The 26,376-nt window shown below is 41.8% G+C and overlaps 1 protein-coding gene across 8 annotated transcripts in view; it reads right to left on the minus strand.

Moving 5' to 3' along the window:
- The window catches only part of LOC109874837 (zinc finger protein 521), a 181,451-nt gene extending 158,209 nt beyond the window's left edge, over window positions 1-23,242 (minus strand). For 4 of the 8 annotated variants that reach the window (XM_031809980.1, XM_031809979.1, XM_031809976.1 and 1 more), the window contains exons 1-2: window positions 22,403-23,041; window positions 10,182-10,238 (exon numbers count right to left, since the gene is read on the minus strand). In XM_031809980.1, the coding sequence (XP_031665840.1) occupies window positions 10,182-10,238; window positions 22,403-22,442 (97 nt within the window). In that variant the 5' untranslated portion in view covers window positions 22,443-23,041. The other 4 variants (XM_020466863.2, XM_031809978.1, XM_020466860.2 and 1 more) reach the window with 4 other exon arrangements.
- Between the last annotated feature and the right edge of the window lie 3,134 nt (window positions 23,243-26,376).

Here is a 26,376-nt window from a genome sequence, read left to right on the forward strand (position 1 = left end):
TAAAAAGTTTGGGAACCACTACAGTAATCTATCAGATCCGGGCATGCTCTTAAACCAGGCCTCTACAGGCTGGACAGAATAACAACACATCTACTGCTGCTTGGAGCGGCTGACAGTCACACACAGAAGACAGCTATGGTGTTATACTGTATTTCAATTTTTTTGCTGTCTATTCCACTGCTCTGTTCATTTCTGGCATCCATTGGTGTGACTATTTTAATTATTTGAAGTTGCAGTTGGAATGGATGCTTATATCAGTATAGAAATGTCACAAGGGTTCACCAGATATGGAAAACATTGGCTACATTCATCTAAATTAAATCCACAAATCCATATGTTAAGGTCAGGTGGATATCTGTATATTGATTCAATAAGACCACAGAATGTATCTACACAGTGAACTGCATTCTAAAATGCTACAGTGGATATTATTGGGAGTTAAAAGCTCGTAGATGATTAGTAAATCAAAAGATTAAATTCTGGCTAGTGATTGACGCCATTTTGAGTCGCCCAGTAACATCTTCCTGGGGTCCATCCATCATCCATTTCCTGTCTGTTAAGGTGCATTGACATTTATCCCCTGGACCTCCCACCTTTATATTATTGAATATTTCTGCTCTTAAATATTTATCATCTTTTAATTGATGTTTTCCTCTCTGCTCCCTTCACCCCTACCAGGGAACCAGAAGGACCCCAGCAGAGCCGGGCCCCCCATGTCCCCTCACGGCCTCCCACTGAGCACTGAGAGAGACAGGTGGGGCCACTTTGGCCATGGGGAGAGGGGAAGGAGAGGAGAGGAGGGAGAAATTAAGGGAGGCGGGGGCTGGAGAGAGATAGAGATGGGGAGAGAGAGAGAAAGGGTAGAGTGAAAGAAAGAAACCGAGAGAGAAAAAGAGATAATGAGAAAAGTACAGTACAGTACAGTGGAGCGAGAGAAAGTGAGTTTTCGAGAGGTAGACATAATTTGGCTGACACTATAGGTCTTTAAATGCTACACTGGAGGGGTCCCGAATATTTCTAAATCAAATTCATTCAAATCCATCCGAAACATAAAGGTTGAAGACATGGCAATAAAAATGACCCCGGGGTGGTGCCATGCTTTCTCCTGCTCCTGCTACGTCTCTAATGTACTGTACGTCTAGTTCCATAAGGTTCAATGGGAGTCATTCTGTTCAACCATCTCCATACTCATTTTCTCTCATTTCCAAGAGAGTAAGATCGTGTGGATGGTCCCTCTCTCCTCAGCCCTCCCGTCCCTCATTTGCCATGCTACCCCTCCCACCATCAACCCCCAAGTTCAAATTAAGAATTTATTTTAACCAGCGAGCAGCTTCTGTCAACACATATCGGCAGGCCTGATCAAAGGCAAGCTCCTTTATCAGAGTGAGGAGGGCTGTCAGAAATAGGACATTAAGATTGAAAAACCCTTCACACGGATGCTGCCGCCCGCCTGCCACCTCATTATTAAAAAATCCTCAAACTTTATTTTTTTCTGAGAGAGAGGAGCGGGAGAGCTCTCACAATATAGGTCACACTGCCAGCCACATTACAGTACATTCTAATGCCACATGTGAATTCCTCCGAACGTATCTATGTACAGTAACTATCCTCTCCTCTCCTCCTCTATGTGGCTGCATGGAATTTGGGGTCCCTCCACTTAGCCCATCAAATCCACTGATCACAGATCAGAGCTAGGTCACTTGTCATGACCTAGCTCTGAGACTCTGAGACCAGAGAGATCAACTGATCCCAGATCATTAAAGACTTAACTTGATCTGTCTCTGAGACTCTGAGAGCAGAGAGATCAACTGATACCACATTATTAAAGATAATCAGGTGTTAACATTGAGAGGCTACTGTAATGTATTTCTTCAGCAGATCTATGGTCAGATCATCATACAATGAGATCCGATTCATAATTAAGTCTGGATGGCTTGCTTATTTTACTGTGTCTGAGCTCTTTGGATGTAAACTCAGCAAAAAAAGGAAACGTCACTGTTTGTCAAAGAAAATGTGTAAATTTCCAATAACTTCACAGATCTTCATTGTAAAGGGATTAAACACTGTTTCCCAAGCTTGTTAAATGAACGATAAACAATGAATGAACATCCACCTGTGGAACAGTCATTAAGACACTAACAGCTTACAGACGGTAGGCAATTAAGGTCACAGTTATGAAAACTTAGGACACTAAAGAGGCCTTTCTATTGATGCTGAAAAACACCAAAGGAAATGAGGACTGCAGATGTGGCCAGGGCAATAAATTACAATGTCCGTACTGTGAGACGCCTAAGACAGCGCTACCGAGAGACAAGATGGACAGCTGATCGTCCTCGCAGTGGCAGACCGCGTGTAACAACACCTGCACAGGATCGGTACGTCCGAACATCACACCTGCAGGACAGGTACGGGATGGCAACAACAACTTCTCGAGTTACACCAGGAACGCACAATCCCTCCATCAGTGCTCAGACAGTCCGCAATAGGCTGAGAGAGGCTGGACTGAGGGCTTTTAGGCCTGTTTTAAGGCAGGTCCTCACCAGACATCACCGGCAACAACGTGGGCACAAACCCACCATTGCTGGACCAGACAGGACTGGCAAAAAGTGCTCTTCACTGACGAGTCGCGGTTTTGTCTCACCAGGGGTGATGGTCGGATTCACGTTTATCGTCAAAGGAATGAGCGTTACACCGAGGCCTGTACTCTGGAGCGGGATAATACATTTACGATTTAATTTTATTGCTTTTCTGATTTCCGTGACAAGGTTGCCTGCTGCTAGCAAGGCATAATGCTATGCTAGGCTATGATAAACTTACACCAATGCTTGTCTAGCGTTGGCTGTAAAGCATATTTTGAAAATCTGAGATGACAGGGTGATTAACAAAAATCTAAAGCAGTGTTCCAGTATATTTCACTTGAATAGGAATATATATATTTTCTAGGAAGATTTATGTCCGTTGCGTTATGCTAATTAGTGTCAGATGATGACAACGGTCCCATTCACAGGATGGGGTGTCACTACAGGTTAAGGATAATATCACCTCAACCTTACCTGTCACCCTAAACCCACTTCAATTTGCTTACCGCCCCAATAGATCCACAGACAATGCAATTCCCTTCGCACTGCACAATGCCCTATCCCATCTGGACAAGACGAATACCTATGTAAGAATTCTGTTCATTGACTATAGCTCAGCCTTCAACACCATAGTACGCTCCAAGCTCATCATTAAGCTCAGGACCCTGGGTCTGAACCCCGCCCTGCGCAACTGGGTCCTGGACTTCCTGACCGGCCGCCCCTATGTGGTGAAGGTAGGAAACAACACCTCCACTTTACTGATCCTCAATACACAAGGGTGCATGCTCTACAAGGGTGCATGCTCGGGCCCCACAATGGTGCATGCTCGGGCCCCACAAGGGTGCATGCTCAGCCCCCTCCTGTACTTACTGTTCACCCATTACTGCGTGGCCATGCACACCTCCAACCCAATCATCAAGTTTGCAGACAACACAACAGTAGTAGGCCTGATTACCAACAATGACGAGACAGCCTATAGGGAGGAAGTTAGGGCCCTGGCGGAGTGGTGCTGGGAAAATAACCTCTCCCTCAACGGCAACAAAATTAAGGAGCTGACCGTGGACTTCAGGAAACAGCAGAGGGAGCACGCCCCTATCCACTTTGACAGGACCATAGTGGAGAAGGTGAAAAGCTTCCTATTCCTCGGCGTACACATCACTGACGATCTGAAATGGTCCACCCACACAGACAGTGTGGTGAAGAAAGCGCAACAGAGCCTCTTCAATCCCAAGTGGCTGAAGAAATTCGGCTTGGCTCCTCAGACCATTGTCATCAAAATCTTACACAGGGACACCTGAAGTCAATCTTACATGAATCATTGTTTACTATCAGCACGCTGGAGAGGTTCCAACCAACTCAATGCACCATGTACACATGATGATCAGGAGCTCTTACGGGGCAGTCCCGTTAGTTCCCTTATATACAGGTTACAGACACGTTACATAAGCATAGTTCATAGTTCCGGCATGTGTCTGGCGCCGTCTCCTATCTTAAGTTAAAGAACATATTCTGGGCATTCTGCCAGATGGTCCTAAAGGGGAGGTCATGATAGCCCCCCCTCATATCTTTACCAGGCACTGGCAGGAACCAAGGATTGTTAAAGATACCAAACCGGTCTACCCAACGCATCACTGGGAGAACACTGCCTGTCCTCCAGGACACCTACAGCATCACTGGAAGGACAAAAAGATTGTCAAGGACATCAACCACCCGAGCCTGTTCACCCCGCTATCATCCAGAAGGCGAGGTCAGTAGAGGTGCAATCAAAGCTCAGACCGAGAGACTGAAAAACAGCTTCTATCTCAAGGCCATCAGACTGTTAAATAGCCGTCACTAGCCGGCTACCACCCGGTTATTCAACCCTGCACCTAAGAGGCTGCTGCCCTATATACATAGACATGGAATTACTGGCCACTTTAATAATGGAACACTAGTCACTTTAATAATGTTTACATACTGCTTTACTCATCTCATATGTACATACTGTATTCTATTCTGCTGTATTTTAGTCAATGTCACTCTGACATTGCTCGTCCTAATATTTATATATTTCTTAATTCCATTCTTTTACATTAGTTTCAACATCAGCAGTGAAGAGGTGACTCTGGGATTCTGGCCTTCTAGGTAGAGTTGCAAAGAAAAAGCCATATCTCAGACTGGCCAATAAAAATAAATTATTAAGATGGGCAGACACTAGACAGAGGAACTCTGCCTAGAAGGCCAGCATCCCGGAGTCACTTCACTGTTGACGTTGAGACTGGTGTTTTGTAGGTACTATTTAATGAAGCTGCCAGTTGAGGACTTATGAGGTGTCTGTTTCTCAAACTAGACACTCCATTGTACTCTTGCTCAGTTGTGCACTGGGGCCTCCCACTCCTCTTTCTATTCTGGTTAGGGCCAGTTTGCGCTGTTCTGTGAAGGGAGTAATACACAGCTTTGTACAGGAGCTTCAGTTCCTTGGCAATTCCTCGCATGGAATAGCATTCATTTCTCAGAACAAGAATAGACTGACGAATTTCAGAAGAAAGTTCTTTGTTTATGGCCATTTTGAGCCTGTAATCGAACCCACAATCGCTGATGCTAAAGAAAGTCTAAAGAAAGGCCAGTTTTATTGCTTCTTTAATCAGGACAACAGTTTTCAGCTGTGCTAACATAGGGTTTTAGAAGGGTTTTCTAATGATCAATTAGCCTTTTAAAATGCTATACTTTGATTAGCTAACACAACATGCCAATGGAACACAGGAGTGATGGTTGTTGATAATGGGCCTCTGTACGCCTATGTAGATATTCCATAAAAAATCTGCCGTTTCCAGTTACGAAGGTCATTTACAACATTAACAATGTCTACACTGTATTTCTGATAAATGTTCTGTTATTTTAATGGACATAAAATGTGCTTTTCTTTCAAAAACAAGGACCTTTCTGTGACCCCAAACTTTTGAAGCTATGAACACAAGCATTTCGCTACACCAGAAATAATATATGCTAAATATGTGTATGCGACCAATGAAATTTGATTTGATATTACATTTTTAGATTCACGTGGCCAAACTATTACTGGAGGATGTAGAGCAAACAACCGAAACAACACGGAAGCTTACATGATAAAGAAACCACCACATGTCACAGGTAACACAGGTGGCATCATTCACCATTAAAATCGTTGCACCAAAAGGAATATAAGAACACTAAGGAAAGGAAATCAAAGCGCACGAATGAGAAACATGATTTGATTTCCTCTTTCTTTCTCTCTCTCTCTCTCTCTCTCTCTCTCTCTCTCTCTCTCTTTATTTCTCTCTCTCTCTCTTTTTTTCTCTCTCTCTCTCTCTCTCTCTCTCTCTGAGTGATAATATTGAACGAAGCGCCTTGCCATGCCATTAGTGTAGTCGAACAACAAAGGAAATGAATAATAGAGAATATGGTTTGAGAAGTGCTGGAGTGAAAGAGTCCTTTCCTCTTCCTGCTGTACGAAGCCCTGCAGTGCATTGATCTGGGGCTGCCTCAGCCATCAGCCGACACTATGATGTATACCACTAGCTTGCACTACAGTAAGAGTACATCGCCATCCAGACAACCTCTCAGATCTAACACATTCTATTACAGACACACACGCATGTAAGCATGTACGCCTGTTATAAGAATACAAACACACTAAGACACACACACAGGCACACACACACACACACACCCTTTCTCTTTCTCAGACCCAGAGCTTAGTCCACTCCGATTCTAGCTGGAGCAGACAACGTCTTCCACAAAACAGCCCCAACCAGCCACAGCCAGGAGGAGAGAAAGAAAAGCAGATATTAAAGAGAGAAGAAAGAAGGCGGAGCATGTGGTTATAACTCAACACAGGCAGTGACGGCAGTTGTAAAGCCAAGCTGTGGATCTTATGCCTGTTCCACACTCTCTCTCCGGGTAAAAAGCACTCTGCCTCATTAAACCTTCCATATCATACTGTTCCTGTCCTCCGCACTAGCTAACTAAAATGCTGTCTTTCTTTCTTCTTTACCAGAGACCTATTTTGTTATCATTTCCCCCTTTTTCCTATTCTGTTATACATCAAACATGAGTGTGGCGTATAGAATAATAATACAGTAGGTACCTGGCTGTAAGACACAATGAACATACAGGCTCATAGAGGAACCCTGCTGGGGGTCTTCTCTTGAGCCAAGCCCTTGACACATCACGTCTGATTTAGGTAGGGGATTATCAAGGGGCTAATGGGTATTGTGACCATGTCAATCACTGATCAGTGGCCTACAAGCATGAATAGAAGCTGATGTATTTTTTTACATCAAAAAGCTCTTGATGGGCAATGGTTTAACCATAAGGCCCTGTAAATGTTAGATCTGCCATTTAAATATAAAGGGGTTTAAAAACAATACTGTTCTTGATCATTGGTCCAAAATCATATTTTCTCAAGGCACTATAACAGGTGAAATGACATGAAAGACTAAATGAAAAGTCAAAAATGTGGGGCAAATTATTCAAAACAATAACAATAATCTTGTCCTATATTTTAGCAAATTTCTGCAACTTCTACTAGCATCCTTTACACTGCATCTGACAAGAGGGTTAAAAGAAAATCAGCCATACAAACTCAAATGAGAAAAGTGAGAAATTAATTTGTGTGCCCTCTTGATTTCTCCGCAGGCAGACATCGATCAAGTCGCTGCTGTCTCCCCTAACTCAGGAGATGGCGTCTAGAGGGAGGAGGCGGGGGAAGAAGGTGCGGAGGAGAGGAGGGGAGAGGAGAGGAGAGAGAGGCGTGTGTGCGTGTGTCTGAGGAGGTCATTGTAATCAGGGGCTCTCATTAGCCCGCCATTGGCTGTGGATGACAGGAGGTGTCCCAGGGAACCAGGGGAAACAGGAGCTCATAAGCCCAGCGCTTCATCTACTGCCGCTGGGGTGGCTGAGGACGAAGCCTGCCTCTCTCCCCAACCAACTCCCAGATATACGGAGTATGACTCTCCCCAACCAACACCTAGACATACAGAGCCTGCTTCTCTACCAAACACCAACCAACACCCAGACATCAATACAAAACACTACAGCCGTAGAATAGACTGGTATGGGCCTGGTGCTCTTGCCTTATGCACAAGACTGTTTTACGCAGAGATGGCAGAGGAGAGGGTGAGGGAGGTGTGCAAACGCTACTGGACTCACTACAGTGCTAGGTTCCAGGCAGTGTGTGTGACTGTGTGAGTACCCAGGGTCCCCAACCTGCTGGGCAAAGCCATCCATATCAGGTTTAAAATAACCACAAATGAGACTTAACCTTTAGCAGACAAATGAAATTAAAGAATGGTCGCGTGGTGGATGCGATCAGTAGCAGGCCTCATTCATAGGGGGCTCTCTATGAGCCTGACCTGGATTACTGCTCTGTTCCTGGAGGGCCTACGGTGAATGCCACACCAGCAGACAGGACACATTCATCTGCTCTGTGAGCTCTATTCTACCTCTATCAGAGGTTAGGAAACAAAGACGTGAACACACACACATACAGTTGAAGTCAGAAGTTGACATACATTAAAACTCCTTTTTCAACCACACCACAAATGTCTTGTTAACAAACTATAGTTTTCACATGTCGGTTAGGACATCTACTTTGTGCATGATACAAGTCATTTTTTCAACAATTGTTTACAGACAGATTATTTCACTTATAATTCACTGTATCACAATTCTAGTGCGTCAGAAATGTACATACACTAAGTTGACTGTGCCTATAAACAGCTTGTAAAATTCCAGGAAATCTTTTTGCGGGTTTAGAAGCTTCTGATAGGCTAAATTACTTCATTTGAATCAATTGAAGGTGTACCTGTGGATGTATTTCAAGGCCTACCTTCAAACTCAGTGCCTCTTTGCTTGAAATCATGGGAAAATCAAAAGTAATCAGCCAAGACCTCAGAAAAAAGATTGTAGACCTCCACAAGTCTGGTTAATCCTTGGGAGCAATTTCCAAATGCCTGAAGGTACCACGTTCATCTGTACAAACAATAGTACACAAGTATAAACACTGTGGGACCACGCAGCCGTCACACCGCTCAGGAAGGAGACGCGTTCTGTCTCCTAGAGATTAACGTACTTTGGTGCGAAAAGTGCAAATCAATCCCAGAACAACAGCAAAGGACCTTTTGAAGATGCTGGAGGAAACAGGTACAAAAGTATCTATACCCACAGTAAAACAAGTCCTATATCGACATAACCTGAAAGGCAACTCAGCAAGGAAGAAGCCACTGCTCCAAAACCACCATAAAAATCCAGACTATGGTTTGCAACTGCACATGGGGACAAAGATCGTACTTTTTGGAGAAATATCCTCTGGTCTGATGAAACAAAAATAGAACTGTTTGGCCATAATGACCATCGTTATGTTTGGAGGAGAAAGGGGGAGGCTTGCAGGCCGAAGACACCATCCCAACCGTGAATCACGGAGGTGGCAGCATCATGTTGTGGAGGAGCTTTGCTGCAGGAGGGACTGGTGCACTTCACAAAATAGATGGCATCATGAGGCAGGACAATTATGTGGATATATTGAAGCAACATCTCAAGACATCAGTCAGGAAGTTAAAGCTTGGTCACAAATGGGTCTTCCAAATGGACAATGACCCCAAGCATACTTCCAAAGTTGTGGCAAAATGGCTTAAGGACAACAAAGTCAAGGTATTGGAGTGACCATCACAAAGCACTGACCTCAACCCTATAGACGATTTGTGGGCAGAACTGAAAAAGTGTGTGCGAGCAAGGATCCTACAAACCTGACTCAGTTAAAAAGGCTCTGTCAGGAGGAATGGGCCAAAATTTACCCAACTTATTTTTATTTTATTTTACTAGGCAGTTAAGAACAAATTCTTATTTTCAATGATGGCCTAGGAACAGTGGGTTAACTGCCTGTTCAGGGGCAGAATGACAGATTTGTACCTTGTCAGCTCGGGGGTTTGAACTTTCAACCTTCCGGTTACTAGTCCAACTCTCTAACCACTAGGCTACCCTACCGCCCCATTGTGGGAAGCTTGTGGAAGGCTACCTGGAACGTTTGACCCAAGTTAAGCAATTTAAAGGCAATGCTACCAAATACTAATTGAATTGAGTGTATGTAAACCTCTGACCCACTGGGAATGTGATGAAAGAAATAAAAGCTGAAATAAATCATTCTCTCTTCTATTATTCTGGCATTTCACATTCCTAAAATAAAGTGATGATCCTAACTGACCTAATACAGGGAATTAAATGTCAGGAATTGTGAAAAACTGAGTTTAAATGTATTTGGCTAAGGTGTATGTAAACTTCCGACTTCAACTGTACCCCCCCCCCCCCCCCCCCACACACACACACACAAACAAACAGGCATGAATACAATATACACACAACGCATGCATTTTACAGCATTTTATAAAAATGCTCTCTCAAACAGACATGCGTGCCTGCACGGGCACTCTCACACACACACACACACACACACAAACACACACACAGGTGAGCAAACACACAAGGAGCAGTAACATATCTTAATGGTTGAAACACACTTCATTCCATAGATCACACGCACGCTCCACTTTCCAGACCCCAATTATGAAATATGAAATGGAGCATTACCGCTCTGAATGGCAGTCTGCCCAGGACTGTGCTGCTCCTCTATCACATTGTCTTCTACTGCCAGAAAGAAAGAGAGAGAGGGGGAAGAAGTGATTAACAGCAAGAAACCAAAAACAAGTTTCCACTTGTCAGACACACTGAGACTGTCTTTCTCCCTTTTTTCTACACTATCTTTTTTATATTTACTATTTACTGCATGGAAACTCCAGGAGATTTCAACAGCTCAACCTGTTTTTTTTATTTTGTATTTTATTTCACCTTTAACCAGGTAGGCCAGTAGAGAACAAGTTCTCATTTACAAACTCGACCTGGCCAAGACAATGCCAAGCAGTGCGACAAAAACAACAACATAGAGTTACACATTGGATAAACAAACGTAGTCAATAACACAATACAAAAATCTATGTACAGTGTGTGCAAATGAAGTAAGATTAGGGAGGTAAGGCAATAAATAGGCCATAATGGCGAAATAATTACAATTTAGCATTATCACTGGAGAGATAGATGTGCAGATGATAATGCGCAAGTAGAGATACTGGGGTGCAAAAGATTTAAAAAATAACAATATGGGGATGAGGTAGTTGGGTGTGCTATTTACAGATGGGCTGTGTACAGGTACAGTGATCGGTAAGCTGCTCTGACAGCTGATGCTTAAAGTTAGAGAGGGAGATATAAGTCTCCAGCTTCAGTGATTTCTGCAATTCTGGGGTTTGGGAATCCACAAGCCTTTCATGTGTATGAGGTTCGGCAACAAGGTAGGCAACCTCCCACGTAAATAACATATTGGACTGAGTAATGACATTATGATTAATGAAATTCTCCCAAGAAACCCTCTCCCAACATCAACAGTGACAAACTGAAAAACACCTTGATGACTGCATTAGTGAGAGGATATCTCTGAGACAAAATAAAACCCCATGTATTAGACAGAAGATATAGATAAATAACACATTTAGACTAAAATGGTACTGTCACAGCATTAATCTAGAATTTTGGAGGATCGTGTGTAGCAGTGGTCTAAGGCACTGCATTGCAGTGGTGTCACTACAGATCCGGATTCGATCCCGGGTAGTATCACAACCGGCCTTGATCGGGAGTCCCATAGGGCGGCGCACAATTGGACCAGCGTCGTCCGGGTTAGGGGAGAGTTTGGCCGTTGTTGTAAATAAGAATTTGTTCTTAACTGACTTGCCTAGTTAAATAAAGGTTTTTGGGGTATGATATTTATTCCTCTGTAACTTTCTCACACATCACTACTCACAATTCATTCAGGACAACGGCCTACATATCAATATATTTCTGAAGTGATATTTTCTGTACAGGCTAGCATGAGGGACAAGAAGTACCTAGCCACAACGAGGTTTGTTTTTAGAAAAGTCAGCTAACCTTCTAAGCTACCTTGGTATAACTAGCTAGTTAACGTTCTCTCATGATTATAAAGACTACAAAATGTTAATAAAAATAGCATATTTTATTGACCTAAAAGTTAGCTGTTTTAGCCCAGTCGCTAGCTTATGCAGGGTCAGTGATACATAGAGCAACCATGTACTGTCTATCTATGGGAACAACCGCAATTATTTTGCAAGCAACATTGCTAAAATGTATAAAATAACATTTCATTAACCTCATAAAATGTTATCTGTAATGCTCATCTCCTGTAGCCTAATTGACATCTCCTTATTTCCATATGGTACCTAAATTACAAGGGGTAGATGTACACTAAACAACTGTACATGTTAGCACTTAAAAGGCATATACAAAATCTGGTATATACTGTACATTGTCTACTGGCATCATTTAAAATTGAGAACATATATCTCAACATGTAAACAATGTGTGAGTTTAGCTATTCTCTGTTACAGATAATAGATGCCCATAAGGCCAGTAATGCCATCATTTTAAAAATGTATTTAACCTTTTAACTATACATGTCAGTTAAGAACAAATTCTTATTTACAATGATGCGCCGCCCTATAGGACTCCCAATTACTTCCGGTTGTGATACAGCCTGGAATCAAACCAGGGTCTGTAGACATACATCATACTGTAGGCCTATGGCTGCATTAGTGATGCATGCCATATGATAATGTGCAAAATGGATTCACATAGCTGATATACTGAGAGAGTGACAATCAAATAAAACAGATTGGTGATCTTACAACTAGACAAAAAGGAAATGTTCATTTGAGAATACAACACAGAAAGACAGACACATTAGAGACAGAACCCCTCTTTATTGTAGGATTGTGATGATTAATCAACATTGACACTAGTTCATTTTGAATAATAGTTTAACAGTTAAAACAAGTTTAAACACTTCACTTCAAAGAATCAACACTTCAAAATGTACAAATAAGCTAAATCGTATGTAAAGATTAGACATCTTAGTGTAAACAACAATAGATACTTGAGTAGTAACAAGTAGGCTATTATTACTAAAGCATAATTTCAGGCAGGGGCGTAACTTTCACTGGGGATGGGGGTGACATGTCCCCCCACATTCTGAAATGGCAGTTTTACCATTGGAATGTGATACAAAACGAGGCAATGGTGTGCTTTAGGACCATGCAAACTCCTCCAAGCGGTCGGGTAGGCTGTTTGGAGTGTTTATCCGAGGGGATAAAAAAATGTCATGATGTCCCCCCACTTATAAAACCAAAGTTGTCCCCCTGAACTCCCAGCAGGGTTTGCTGGACAGAACCCTGCACTCCCAGCAGACCTCCTGCAGGGTTTGTAATGGTAATAGCGCCAATTGTAATAGGTTTATACATTGTGAGTGATGTTAAACTGTATTTTTGTATGCAACATTTGCTAACATAGGTAGGCCTACACATACAACCCATGGCATATAGGATCTACCCAGTCTCTTGGAATATTCATATGGACCTCTCTCCTCATCTGCAAACAGGCTTTCACAGATTTCCTGAGGACAGAAAACATCACAAACAAACAAACAGGCTTCATTATCCTCAAAATAGACAGCACTGAATATGTTGCTATTATCTCTGTCTTCAAAATGTCCCTCTCTAGGGACTGGAACTGGAGAATATTTTCATAATGTCCTCACACAAAAATACCTGCCCTATCCAGTAGCCTACACTGTTCCTTTACTGACAGCTGAAGCTGGGACCAGAACCGAGTTTGGGAAACGCTGAGCTAGTTGATGACATTTAATTAACTTAGCTAAACAGCTAGCTCGCAGCTCCATTGAGTTAGCATACAAAGTGACCTACTGTAGCCAGCTAGCTAGCTGATAATACTTATTCTTTTTTTTTTACATAAAAACTGTGTTTACTTACTCGAATAGGTTCTTCCACTGACTCCATTTTTTGGGTCCTTACAAAAGAAAAATAATGGGCAAAAGGTGCAGCCAGCAGCCATGTGGATGAATGGAGACGAAGGAAAAAGTACATTTGTCACTAGAGCGGTTTAGAACGTTATTGTGACATTTGACTTTCCCAGCGTAGTCCTCTTTCAATTTCAACAAATATAAATCATAGACTGCCAGCCACACTTGACAACTTTAAAACTAGCATAGGTAACAACTACCCGGACAGAAAACAGTGACGCACATATCACACCACCCCCACAGAAGATGAGTTAGAAAACTATTTGAACATTCAAACCGTTTTTGCAATACAAAAAAGTCCAAGGGAGGCGTGACAACGATGTGATTTTAGAGATATGGCAACGTGAGACTACGGGGATATTAACAATTCATAGGACTATAAGATATAATATTATTTATATTTCGTAGTTTTGAAAGACTGTGTTTATATGTATTCATCCAAGGCCAGTTCACAACGTGGCATATTTGTGCGATTTTGAGGTTTAATTTGTCAGAGTATGACTGTGCATTCAGATCAGCCCCCAGTCAGTCAGTGATAGGTAACTGAACGCTTGTCATAGGAGTTATGGTTTGATCAGCGTTAAGATTAATTCATTAGCTACACTACATGGCAATTAACCCTTATTTGATACAATGTGATATTGGTCTTGACAAAAATAACTTTAGCTTGATAAGGCCAGATTTTTTTTCGCGTGGGAACTGTTTTGAACTGGGTGACGGTGGGGGGGGGGGGGGGGGAAGAGTTCCTTGCAGCATGTCAAGTACAGGGAACTAAATGTATTTTAGCAGCGGGAAGAGAACTAAAGACTCTCCCACCTGTTCCCTGTAAAATGAGGGTCTCACCAAGGACTTCTGATGCCTTTCTGTTCCTCCCCTGCAGTTGAAATGCCTTCTCCATTATGCCTTCTCCATCTAGCCTTTCATTTCCCTTCAGCAGGGAGAAAGGGATGTCTGACAGGACCTCCCAGCAGGGGGAGAGTGGCAGTGTGACTGCCAACACCAGAAACCAGCTAGTGACACTTTTAAACAAAGGCACCAAATATCCTGTACTTTGTATAATTAAGACAAGTATCTTATGGTGGTGAGCAACTTATTCTCAAGTGAGCTGGAGTCAATGTAGAGAGTGGTGTCAAACCTCGCTGGAGAATCAAGAGGGAAGAGGCAAGCAGCTTCTTATGAAGACGGTAACGCGAGAGATAGGAGTGGCACTGTCTCCTTCACTTGCCGGAACCGCTGGCCGATATTGAACAAGAGTTTCAGTAAAGGAGATCCTCTTCAAAGCTGTCTTTATGACATGCCATGTTTAGGAAATGTGTTTCATTCCACAAAAGGAAGAACAATAGATCTGCACTCCTACCAGAGTTAATCACACACCATTTATCCAATTTGTGAGAAGATAAAAGTCCTCTGAACTCTGTTAGTTAATTTGTTAAACACATCACTAAAATGGGAGAGATGAGGAGTGGCAGATGAACGCAATGTTGAATGTGTCCCCATAGAGCACCGTAAATAGAGAACTGTGTCTCTGTATCTTTCCGTCTCACCAGTGCAGAAGCCTCGCCTCGTCCTGTGGAGACATACAGGCCTTAGAGAGTGAGCCTGAGTCCCTGTGAATCTAATGAGTTTATCCAGCTGTGTTGAGCACCTTGCATCCAGGATCATTTAAATGGACCAGGATAGAGGGGGATCCTAATAAATCCCCCATGGTTTGTACAGAGATTGGTTGGGTGGAAGGACTGTGTGTGTGTGTGTGTGTGTGTGTGTGTGTGTGTGTGTGTGTGTGTGTGTGTGTGTGTGTGTGTGTGTGTGTGTGTGTGTGTGTGTGTGTGTGTGTGTGTGTGTGTTTGGAGGAGAGCTGGAGTTTTTGTTTTGATTACTGTCCCTGTTGGCGAGATAAGGGAGTTGAGGCAGAAAATTCCATTTTAGAATGCCATCAGAACTTATCCATTACAGCAGCATCAGCCATGATTTGATGATTTGTCACCACTGTGAACTTATTAAAAAATGACAAACCAAGCCATTTTTGTTCTTGATGTAAATTCCTTTTTATTTCCATCACTCCATGGGATGTTTCAGTGGATTTGACAGGTGCTACCTAGGTGCGCTATTGGTCATCCGAGCTAACCTGTCAGACATGCAAATCATTTACCCATAGTATTTCTCCAACAATGACAACTCAGCAACGATCAAATACACATTTCATCAGCCATTGATGCAATACTCAATGAGAAATTAATAATAATACCCCTGACTCATTTAATGAATATATACTACAGCTGCCTGATAACCATCTCAACAAGAGATGGTAGCTGGTCGGCTGCTGAAGTGATATTCTGTTTGTCTGCTCGTATAATATTGAAGTGATATTCTGTTTGTCTGCTCGTATAATATAATAATATATTTTATGAGCAGACATAATAATATATTATAATATAATAATATATTATATGAGCAGACAAACAGAATATCACATCAGTTAATACATTTTTGACAAGGTACATTGTAAAACTCTGCCAATGACACACTGTTTTTATTACTATGCTGCAATGTTGTGTTGATACAACATACTACACATGGGACCAAATCAACACTGCTCCTTTGATTTTATACATGTAACAGGAATAATGTCATCTGACTACAAGTGTTGTAGCATCGAAGGTCCGCTGATTAACATATACAATCCAACACAAAGTCATTTAGGAGAGATTGGCAATCCCCTGGCAAGAATCAATCCTTCAACATGTCATCTACAAATGAATTACCAACCAATAAATACAAACCCAAAGAATAAGACTCATGGCCATATGTCCTCAATAAAAGCAATACAGTGAAATGTCTCTTAGAAATCATGTAGAAAACACAACACAATCTAATGAAGAAGTGAACGGGCAAAACACAACACAATCTAATGAAGAAGTGAACGGGCAAAACACAACACAATCTAATGAAGATGTGAACAGGCAAAACACAACACAATCTAATGAAGAAGTGAACGGGCAAAACACAACACAATCTAATGAAGATGTGAACAGGCAAAACACAACACAATCTGAGTATCACTTGCTTTAATCCATCAAATGAATTCCTGTTGCGTGAAAGGCTGTAAGGCCATAAGTAAAGAGGGTGTGTGTGTGTGTGTGTGTGTGTGTGTGTGTGTGTGTGTGTGTGTGTGTGTGTGTGTGTGTGTGTGTGTGTGTGTGTGTGTGTGTGTGTGTGTGTGTGTGTGTGTGTGTGTGAGAGAGAGAAGAAGGACTGCTAGACACACACACACACACACACACATGCAAAGCCCTGAGTCTCTGTTCCTGGATATGCGAGCGGTGAGTAGCAGCGGGATTCATCTGGTTGGTTACAGTGAGCTTGGACATTACAATGTGGAGCACAATGGCTGTGTAATCGGCCCTGACTGACCGGGAAGGAGACACTCGCCACAGGGACTACAACTCAATTTAGCTGGGGTCACCAGGTCAAACCTCCTCAATTAGTGCTGGGGGAGAGGAGGGGAGAGGACACAAACTGCCCATGAATAACTTTCTTAATGAGCATTATTTGAACTGCTGCTGATTAGGGTCATAAATAATTTGCAATGGAGGAGCCATGTGTTAATCATACACTGTAATGTTTGTAATCCTTCATGTATTATTATAATGTAAACACGTTCTGAATATGAATAGTCATTCTGAAGTAGTTTGAAATTGAATAATACCTTATTGAAAATAATAATACTATCAATGGATAAATAATCATACTAATGTATTATTTTATTTAATGATCATATTTATTAAACAAAAATAATAATACTTTATGTATTTTATTCAAACAAATTTGTCAGGAAATCAATCATTGAGAGCAGATCAGGGAGGCACCATCTCCCAGCAGACAGACAAGCCATGACAACAGGAGAGACACACGCCATGAAATAAAAGTAGATATCGGCCAGCTCCCGTGGCACCCAGACAGGCCCGGCACAACTCACTGAGCCCCAGCCTCCAGCACATCAAGCACACTGACAGCCATGTTAATGGGATTTCTATGGCTCCATCATCATTTCCTTAATGATAATACTAACCATATTTTTGCGTCACATTAGAAAAGTGTTAATGGGTGTTATATCACAGATCATTAATTGTAAAAATTAAAATTAAATTAAATAATAAAAAAATATTGGGAGCTTATTAAAGTAGAAATGGCATTAGAGCTTGCTAGAGTTTAAAGTAGAGGAAAATAAAATAGAGTGAATAGCATATCTACTCTGTCTCTCACTTTAATCATTAAAAGCAAATGAGTGCAGCTCTTATTGCATTTTTTATAATTATGAATACATACTGAATAATTATTTTTCATTTATATTCGCAACAACAAAACTCTAAAGCTCAAGTACTGTATGGCCTAGTTGCAATCACTTGGTTTAAATTAGGTACTGTAAATTTGGTTTTCAAATCGAAAAAAGTGGCTATGTATCCACAGAGTGCAGCACATCTGCCTAGTTCCATATTGGCCAGGTTGGACATCAATAAATGCATCGATACTGGACTAGAGATGGAGACATGGTTTAACTATGGTTGAACTCACAACATTTGCAACACTTTAAATGAACCCCACTAATATGATAACAATAAAGCCTGAACGTCAATGACCTGAAATCAAATTAAATCAAGTCATATAGACCCAATTCAAAAGACAAAATGGTGAGGAGAAAAAAATGTGTTTATCAAGGCAAACTCTAGACTATTTAATTAAGCCAAAACAGGGTTCTTTTTGACAGTCAGCCTATATGACACAGAGGATCTATGTTAGCTGTTGATTTCATAGCATTTCCTTGACTGTAATAAGCATTCATACTATTTCCATTGCTTCTATCCAATGCCAAGCCAATTCCCAGAGTTCACTCATGTGGTGACGGAACTCATCTTGTGATAAACATCATATATTTAAGGTGTATATGACATGACAACGATTTCATCATACTCTGCTATACATTAACTAAATGGTGCAGAAAATAAATGTATGTATGCAGACGACAGCTACCCTGGAAATATAGTTTTCAGCCAATGAAGACAGAGGAGTGGGAGAGAGTGCTCTAAGAGAAAATATCAACCCAGTCTCTCTCTCGCGCTCTCTGCTCAGGAGGTCAGTGAGCAACGTGGCAGGCAGTCATATGTTCTGTATGTGCAGAATCTGGACTAGTCTGACTGAGGGATCGTCCTTCTATCCCTCTATCACTGCAGATCACTGTGACTGAACAAGCTTCTGACCCAACACTTCAGCGTTCACATCAAAACAAAATCACGATGCACCCGCCACAGTTTAGAAATGCAGATGGAACAGGATTGAGTAAATGTCAGTGGCGAGGGTGAAGTGTTTGCATATAAGTGAATTATGTACGGTCTTGTCCTGTGCCATCTATTCCCCTAAGCATTAACGGCGCCGGCTACTTCTCTCAGACTTAATTGAAACGGGACTTGTAACGTTGCCCTTTTCCTCAACAGGACCAAAACATAACCTCTGACTCCCTCTAGCATCCAATCGACAGAGAAGTTAAAGGGGGACAGATTCCACAGGGAAAAGAAAGGGGGACAGATTTCATAGACAGAATAAGAAGAAAAAGAGATTCGACCATCAAAGCTTTATTTTGTCCCCTTTCTTGTAAGCATTTCACTGTAAGGCCTACACCTGTTGTATTCGCGCATGTGACAAATACAATTTGATTTCTCTCTCTGTACATGCTGTCTCTCAACCTAAGTCAACCGATAGCCTCCCGTACGCCCCCGTCTCCGGACATGATTGGGATTGACTGTCCCTACATGTGCCATCAGCGTCTGACCTTACTTTTATCAGTCACAGAACAAAGTGTTATTTTACTGTCAGGGTGAGACATGGACATTGACCAGGTCTCTTACCCACACAACCCAGTCAATGACACTGTGATCTGAAACTCTGCAATTACAGTCTGAAAGGTAAACTACCTACAGTAAGAGCTACCATTACATTCAAACACTGACCACTGTCTCTAACCCACACAACCCACACAACACAATCGATGACACTGTGATCTGAAACTCTGCTATTACAGTCTGAAAGGTAAACTACCTAGAGTAAGAGCTACCATTACATTCAAACACTGACCACTGTTTCTAGCCAACACAAGACAACCAATAAATAATACTCTGCTACTACATTCTGAGGGGAAATATAATCTGACAGACACCACCTAATGCAAACACTGAAACTATGCAGAATCCCCAACACAGATGAAAAGGAAGGCTGTCTTGTGAACATCAGTATAAGTGTGACTGCGTCCTTAAGGATAGAGGTGGACACAAAACAATAAACAACATCTGCCTGCTCTCTTCTGAAAAATCTAGGACGGGTTCACATTTCATTACAACTTTACTTAAAGACAAGACAGTTGTGGAGAACATATGGGAGTAGAAACCGTTTCTGTAACTAAGCTGTTGCATTTGGATTTCAATAGCAATGCAAAAACAAACACTAAATGTCATCACTCAGACAATTTTTAAAATATTGCAAGCAGTCTCTCTCTGACACATACTGTTTACTCACACACACTCAACACACACACACACACACACACACACACACACACACACACACACACAAACACACACACACACACACACACACACACAGACACAGACACACACACATACGTACACACACACACACATGTACACACACACACAGAAGAAATGATGTGCCTACACACTAAAGAAATGTGCACACACACACACACTTGTAGCACATCTGCTGGTTTAAACATATAATGTCTAAGTGATTTATCTTTGGAGAATAGAGAATGTCATTTCACCTACAGCATCAAAACCAGTCAATGCCACCAAAGTGTGAGCTGCTGACAAAAACAGAAATCTATCTATAGAGGCGTTGTTTACTGTGAATATAACCAGCAGACACAGACACACTTGAAAAAGTCTGTGACAAGAACAGTGAGATGTGCATGATACACTCACACTCACATTCCCCTCTCTCCTGGGTATTGATTTAAAATGGTCGCTGTAGGAATTTTACCATAGACCATGTAACTATCCTTGGAGATGAAGACATCCGAGAATGAAAGGGGAGAAAGAAAGAGTCAACAGACCACAAGCTGAGACAGTGAAATTGTGGACAATTATTTGCTGAGCAAAATACAATGCCTGTCAGATGAACTGCAGCTCAACCTCGAACCTCAGCAGCTACCCTACCACAAACACTACAGAGAAATACTGTGTGTGTAAAGCTGGCTACCGTAGAACCGTGTAACTGACGGTTATGGATAAAGACATCATTAAAATAAAATAACCGTGATAACTGTTTTGGGGGAGGGAACATGGACTCTTCACAATGTGAGGAAACTTTGTTACTCCTTGCTGAAACAAAAGGTGTTGTTGTAGCAAACAAGTCTCCCAAACGAGTCTCCCCTCTCCCCCACACAATGCAGCAGTAGCGCACATAGAAATAGAACAAATAGAACAGGCTTGGAACCTCTAACCCTGGAAATTTGACTGTAAACTCATGGGTACACTACACTTGCAATGGCTTCCTAATATTGTGATGCAATCATTTCCATGGTACTGTAGAATGTTAATTCAAATGATGTTATATGACGTGGCTCATGCAATGGAAAATATTTTTGGTTTTGTCAGTTAAGCTGAATCAACAAATCCCAGCACATATTGATGGGTGCACTTCCTGCTTTTAGTTCTTGCTTTTACTTCCTGCTTTGCTCCTATGGGCACATTCACAATGGCCCCCTATATGCCATCACTGCCTTGAATGGGGACGGGTGTTCTATTCATTATTTTTCTATGGCAGCACATGCAGTAAGGAGCAGAGGAGAAAATATGCTTAAATCATTTTTTTAAATAATAATGCATACATTTTTTTGCTATTCGAACAGTGACCCTGGTCATTTGGCTGGCCAATTACGTCATCCAATATTCCATGACCGTCACAGCCCTATGTGTGTGTGTGTGTGTGTGTGTACGTGTATGTATCTAAGATACCTTTGGTACATATCATAATGTGACCAATTAAGAATAAATTAAGACAAAGTTCATCTCAAATGAATGTGTACAGAGCAAAAATAATGTATCACTTTGGAAACTGAGAGTCTATCAAATAAATACATATCACATGTGGATGTATTTCTGCTTTATGCTTATAATCATATAATAGCATTCGTTTTAATATAGCACTAATGTGGAATAGATTATATGAGAAAATCCCCACTATTGACCAATAATGATAAAGTTATAAAGTAATCTGACAGTTCGTGAAATCTAATTACCAAGGCTCTCAAGGAACAGGTCAAACGCAAAGTAGTACCTTCTAGCTATCAATTTAATCTACTAATCTCCTCCTCCACAAGCACACACTTTATTAAAAATGCTTCCTCCCATTTAATATCAGACTCGCGTCACGTGACACTACAAATCAACCATTCCAGCAGACAGCCAGCTCAAGCTCCGAACTTCAGCGTCATTAACAGATCCAGATGGTCCTCAAACTCGCCGCGTTCCATCACATCGCTTGGGGTAGCCTATTCCGTATAGAGCTGTCTCATTTCTCCCCTCTCTAGCTTCCTAAATGTACACAAATTACAATGTTACTATACCATGAGGGGTTTTTCCTACAAGAAAAATGAATTCGCCAGGCGTTTCCAAATGAGTATGTAAAAAAGGGGAAAATACTTTTAAACGAGAGGAAAATAGTATCTAATCTCTGTAAAAACATGAACTCACACTACCGTATACAAGTTGATTTCATCTAAAACGTTAGTTGGTGAATTTGGTTGGTTTCCACACCAACATAGTTTACGATCTTTTTCAGAGGCATCCAACATATCACTTACCTTTCAATGATCTTGGTTTAGCTTGCTTGCGGCGCGACATCCTACAGAAAACGCTGAAGTTGCTCAGTTTCAGACAGGTAAATTGGATTCACTAAGGAAATCCTTTTTAAATTTCACTGACAATAGCAGCGAGTGTTATTTTACCATTACAAAAAATGTATATGGTCTGAATATCAGTTGCGATTATTTTGTGATGAGTAGGTGGATGTAACCTAATGTTAAAATCCAATTAATCGGTAGGCAACTCTATTTAGTTCAACTGCGTATCGGGAAAAGTGTCAGAATATAGTGGTACCGTCATGCGCTTCCATTCTCCAGCAATACACATTCGCGTGTACTGTAGGTATAGGCTAATAGTCGTTTAGAAATAAAAGCTGAACTGTTGCTTTTAGCTTCAGATCTCAAATGCAGTCGCGTGAGAAAGACATATGCAAAACGCCTGCTGTGAGAGAGCAAAAATGAAACAAAAGAAAAAAAGAATAACAATTTTCCCTGCATATCCACCTAGAAGCATCAAAACTCTTATAGAGTCTTCCTTTTCCCAATCCAGTTAGCTAATCATGGATTAGGTTCGGAATCTGATCTAAATCTACGTCTAAATTGGTTTAAAAAGAGGATGAAGAAGCAGAGAGAAGATGGAAGCTCCCTCCTCATCACAAACCTGCAAGGTCTTGGACTGCGCTGTCGCTCCGGTAGTCCACATAATAATGGAAAATGGAAGCAAGGCCCCCAAAGCCATCAGGATGGCTCCAGAGGGGGCCCCTACCCCGCAGGGACTCGCTCTGTACGTAATCACTGAGGAAATCATTGTCAGCCTGCCTGCACTCACACACAGACAGAGAGGCATGATTAAAATCCTCGGGATCATGGCAAGATGCGGATTGCTGGATCTGCTAGTCCCCGGATCCGGAGTCGAACTCACAACCCAAAATCTGCTTGGCCGCCCTCGCAGTCTCGTCTGTCTCGGCTCGCGGTCGACCACTCTCCGTCTTCGGCAGACGGACTGGTCCCCCTTCTGGTAGAAACGGTTAAGCAGGGAAGGAGTTTTTTGTTGTGGCTGTTGAAATCCCTCATGTGAGTGGTAGGCAACCATGACATTTAGTGTTTGGGAAGAACAATTGAACATGCTTGTTTTAAATATTCGCCTATTGCAGATTAAAATAAATTGCTATATTAATTATAGATATTATATTATTCATATCTGTAATATCTATGCGTTATTACTATCTAGCCTATTCCTGTTTATTGTAATACAATTCATCCTCCGAAGTCAACGATTAATTTCATTATTTGTGTATAAATAACTCAAAACAAAAAAATAAATCAAGAGTAGGCCTAATATAAAGCTACTTGTTTCAAACCAGTTATAATATACAGTAGTATACATTTAATGATTTATACATATCCTTTTTTAACTTTAGGCTGACATGTTCAAATCAAACATCAGTATTGATACAGGTCATTGGATTGGATGACCTCTCTCTCTCTATCTATCTCTCTCTCTCTCTCTCTCTCTCTCTCTCTCTCTCTCTCTCTCTCTCTCTCTCTCTCTCTCTCTCTCTCTCTCTCGCACGCACACACACACACTTAGACTCTTTCTGTCTCTCTCTCTCTCTCTCTCGCTCTCTCTCTCTCTCTCTCTCTCGGCAGTGTCTTGTTATAGAGGTGCTGGCTACTGGTTTAAATCCCCACGAATGTCCAGGTCCATACCCCTGCTATGTGAAAATTAGATCCAGAGAAGGAGTCCTGTGGTGGGCTTCTCACTCTGGCCACTTCCCCCCACATCCTGGTAGAGCGACGCCACAGTCAGGGGCCTCATAAAAGAAAATCACACGAACACAAGGACATCTCTCCTCTCAATGCACTTTTATTCTGTTGAATTCATACAGAATGGAGGCTGAGAGGGAGAGAAGAGTGTTGCTCAACACCTCATATAGACATGTAGAACAGTAGAACAGTTGCACAATGGAGTCTAAATACTTACGAAATATCACATGCACCTCCAAGTACATCTTGGTACCTGTATTACAGTGTAAATTAAGAGTTAATTTCCAAATCTCTATATCCATCAGTTTTTCACGGTTGTGTTTTCACCAGAAATGATTGCTTATGGGCACCTTTAACGTGTGTGTCAAATATTACTGTTCTCAGATTTTTTTAAACGTTTTTTTTTCTTACAAATTGCTATATATCTATTGTTTAGATGGAATGGAATGTTCGTGTATTGTATGTGACTGTGATATGTGGTTGTCTCACCTTGCTAGTTTAAGATGAATGTACTAACTCTGAATAAGAGCATCTGCTAAATGACTAAAATGTCAAATGGAAATGTTTTACATACAGATCTCATATTAATGTATTGATTCATAATATTGATGTCACAATAATGATGTCATGTATCATTTGTACTGTTCTTTATAAAAAATGTAGTTATTTGTTACATTTGACCCCGTGAAACCTCAAAGTACTACTTATTTCTCTGATTAGTTGTCTCTCTGAAATCAAGTGATAGATTTCAAACAAATACATCTCTGTCATCAACCCCATGCCGTGATTAAATAGTGAGAAACCCCCCCCACCAAACTCTTCAATAAGTTCTTACAATAACAATAAAGGCTAATTTACCAACAGTTCTGAAAATGGCTATTTAGCGTTATTGATAGAAACTCTTCAATAGACTTCTACAATGATCTGCGAAAGTACAAGCTCTCATTGTGATAATTCAAATGTATGTATGTAACAAATATAAATATTTCATATCTCAAGCAAATGTTCATGACCTTTTCTGTTGTATATTATGTTCCATATGTTCCATTTAGCATAAACACAATAAAAAATGTCCTCTATTCAGATTGCACACCTACCTTTTCAGTATTTTACAGAGTTCCATATTGTTGATATCTTATTATATTATAATATTTATATTTTATTCTCTGAGCAAGGCCTCATAGAGGTTTAACAGAGTAGCTCTCAAGCAGACATTAGAAGGTGGGAGTGTGGAGGAGGGTTGAAAGGGAAAGGCTATCCAAGGTCATGAGTAGACCTAGCTAGAGACCTTGTCACTCGGGACTAGGTGTGTGAGGTAAGAATCAGGCGCAGAGAGCAGAGAGTTCCAAAGGGAGAAGTGCACTTTAATATGGCACCAAAAAGCAATGCCCAAAACACACAGGTTGCGAAAAATATGGACCAACCCAAAACACAGGTTACCCGGTCCGGAGCACGAACACACCCAACAACACAACACGTAACACAAGAGTAAACCCCGCACAAAACAAGGGCGGGTTTACTAGCCTTAAATCAGGAAGCCCAACAGGAAAACACAATTAGACACAGGTGCAACTAATAAGACAAAACAAACAGAAAACGGAAAAAGGGATCAGTGGCGGCTAGTAGGCCGGTGACGACGACCACCGAGCACCGCTCAAACAGGCAGGGCAGCCAATTTCGGCGGAAGTCGTGACAGTACCCCCCTGAAGCGCGGCTCCCGCAGCGCGCCGCCACCGAGGGCGACCGGGTGGAGGCGGTGGAAGTCTCTCAGGAGTGAAGGGTCCAAAATGTCCCCCACAGGTACCCAGCACCTCTCCTCCGGACCGTACCCCTCCCAGTCCACGAGGTACTGTAGGCCCCCCACCTGACGTCTCGAGTCCAGAATGCCATGTACTATGTACGCCGGGGACCCCTTGATGTCCAGAGGGGGCGGAGGGACCTCAGTAACCTCACCTTCTTGAAGGGGACCAGCCACCTCACCTTCTTGAAGGGGACCAGCCACCACCGGCCTGAGGAGAGACACATGAAACGAGGGGTTAATGCGATAATACGTAGGAAGTTGTAACCTGTAACACACCTCGTTTATCCTCCTCAGGACTGTAAATGGCCCCACACACTGCGTCCCCAGCTTCCGGCAGGGCAGGCGGAGGGGCAGGTTTTGGGCCTAGAGCCAGACCAGGTCCCCCGGTGCGAACACGGGGGCCTCA

Source organism: Oncorhynchus kisutch, linkage group LG30, assembly GCF_002021735.2.
Source record: "Oncorhynchus kisutch isolate 150728-3 linkage group LG30, Okis_V2, whole genome shotgun sequence".
NCBI classification, from domain to species: Eukaryota; Metazoa; Chordata; class Actinopteri; order Salmoniformes; family Salmonidae; genus Oncorhynchus; species Oncorhynchus kisutch.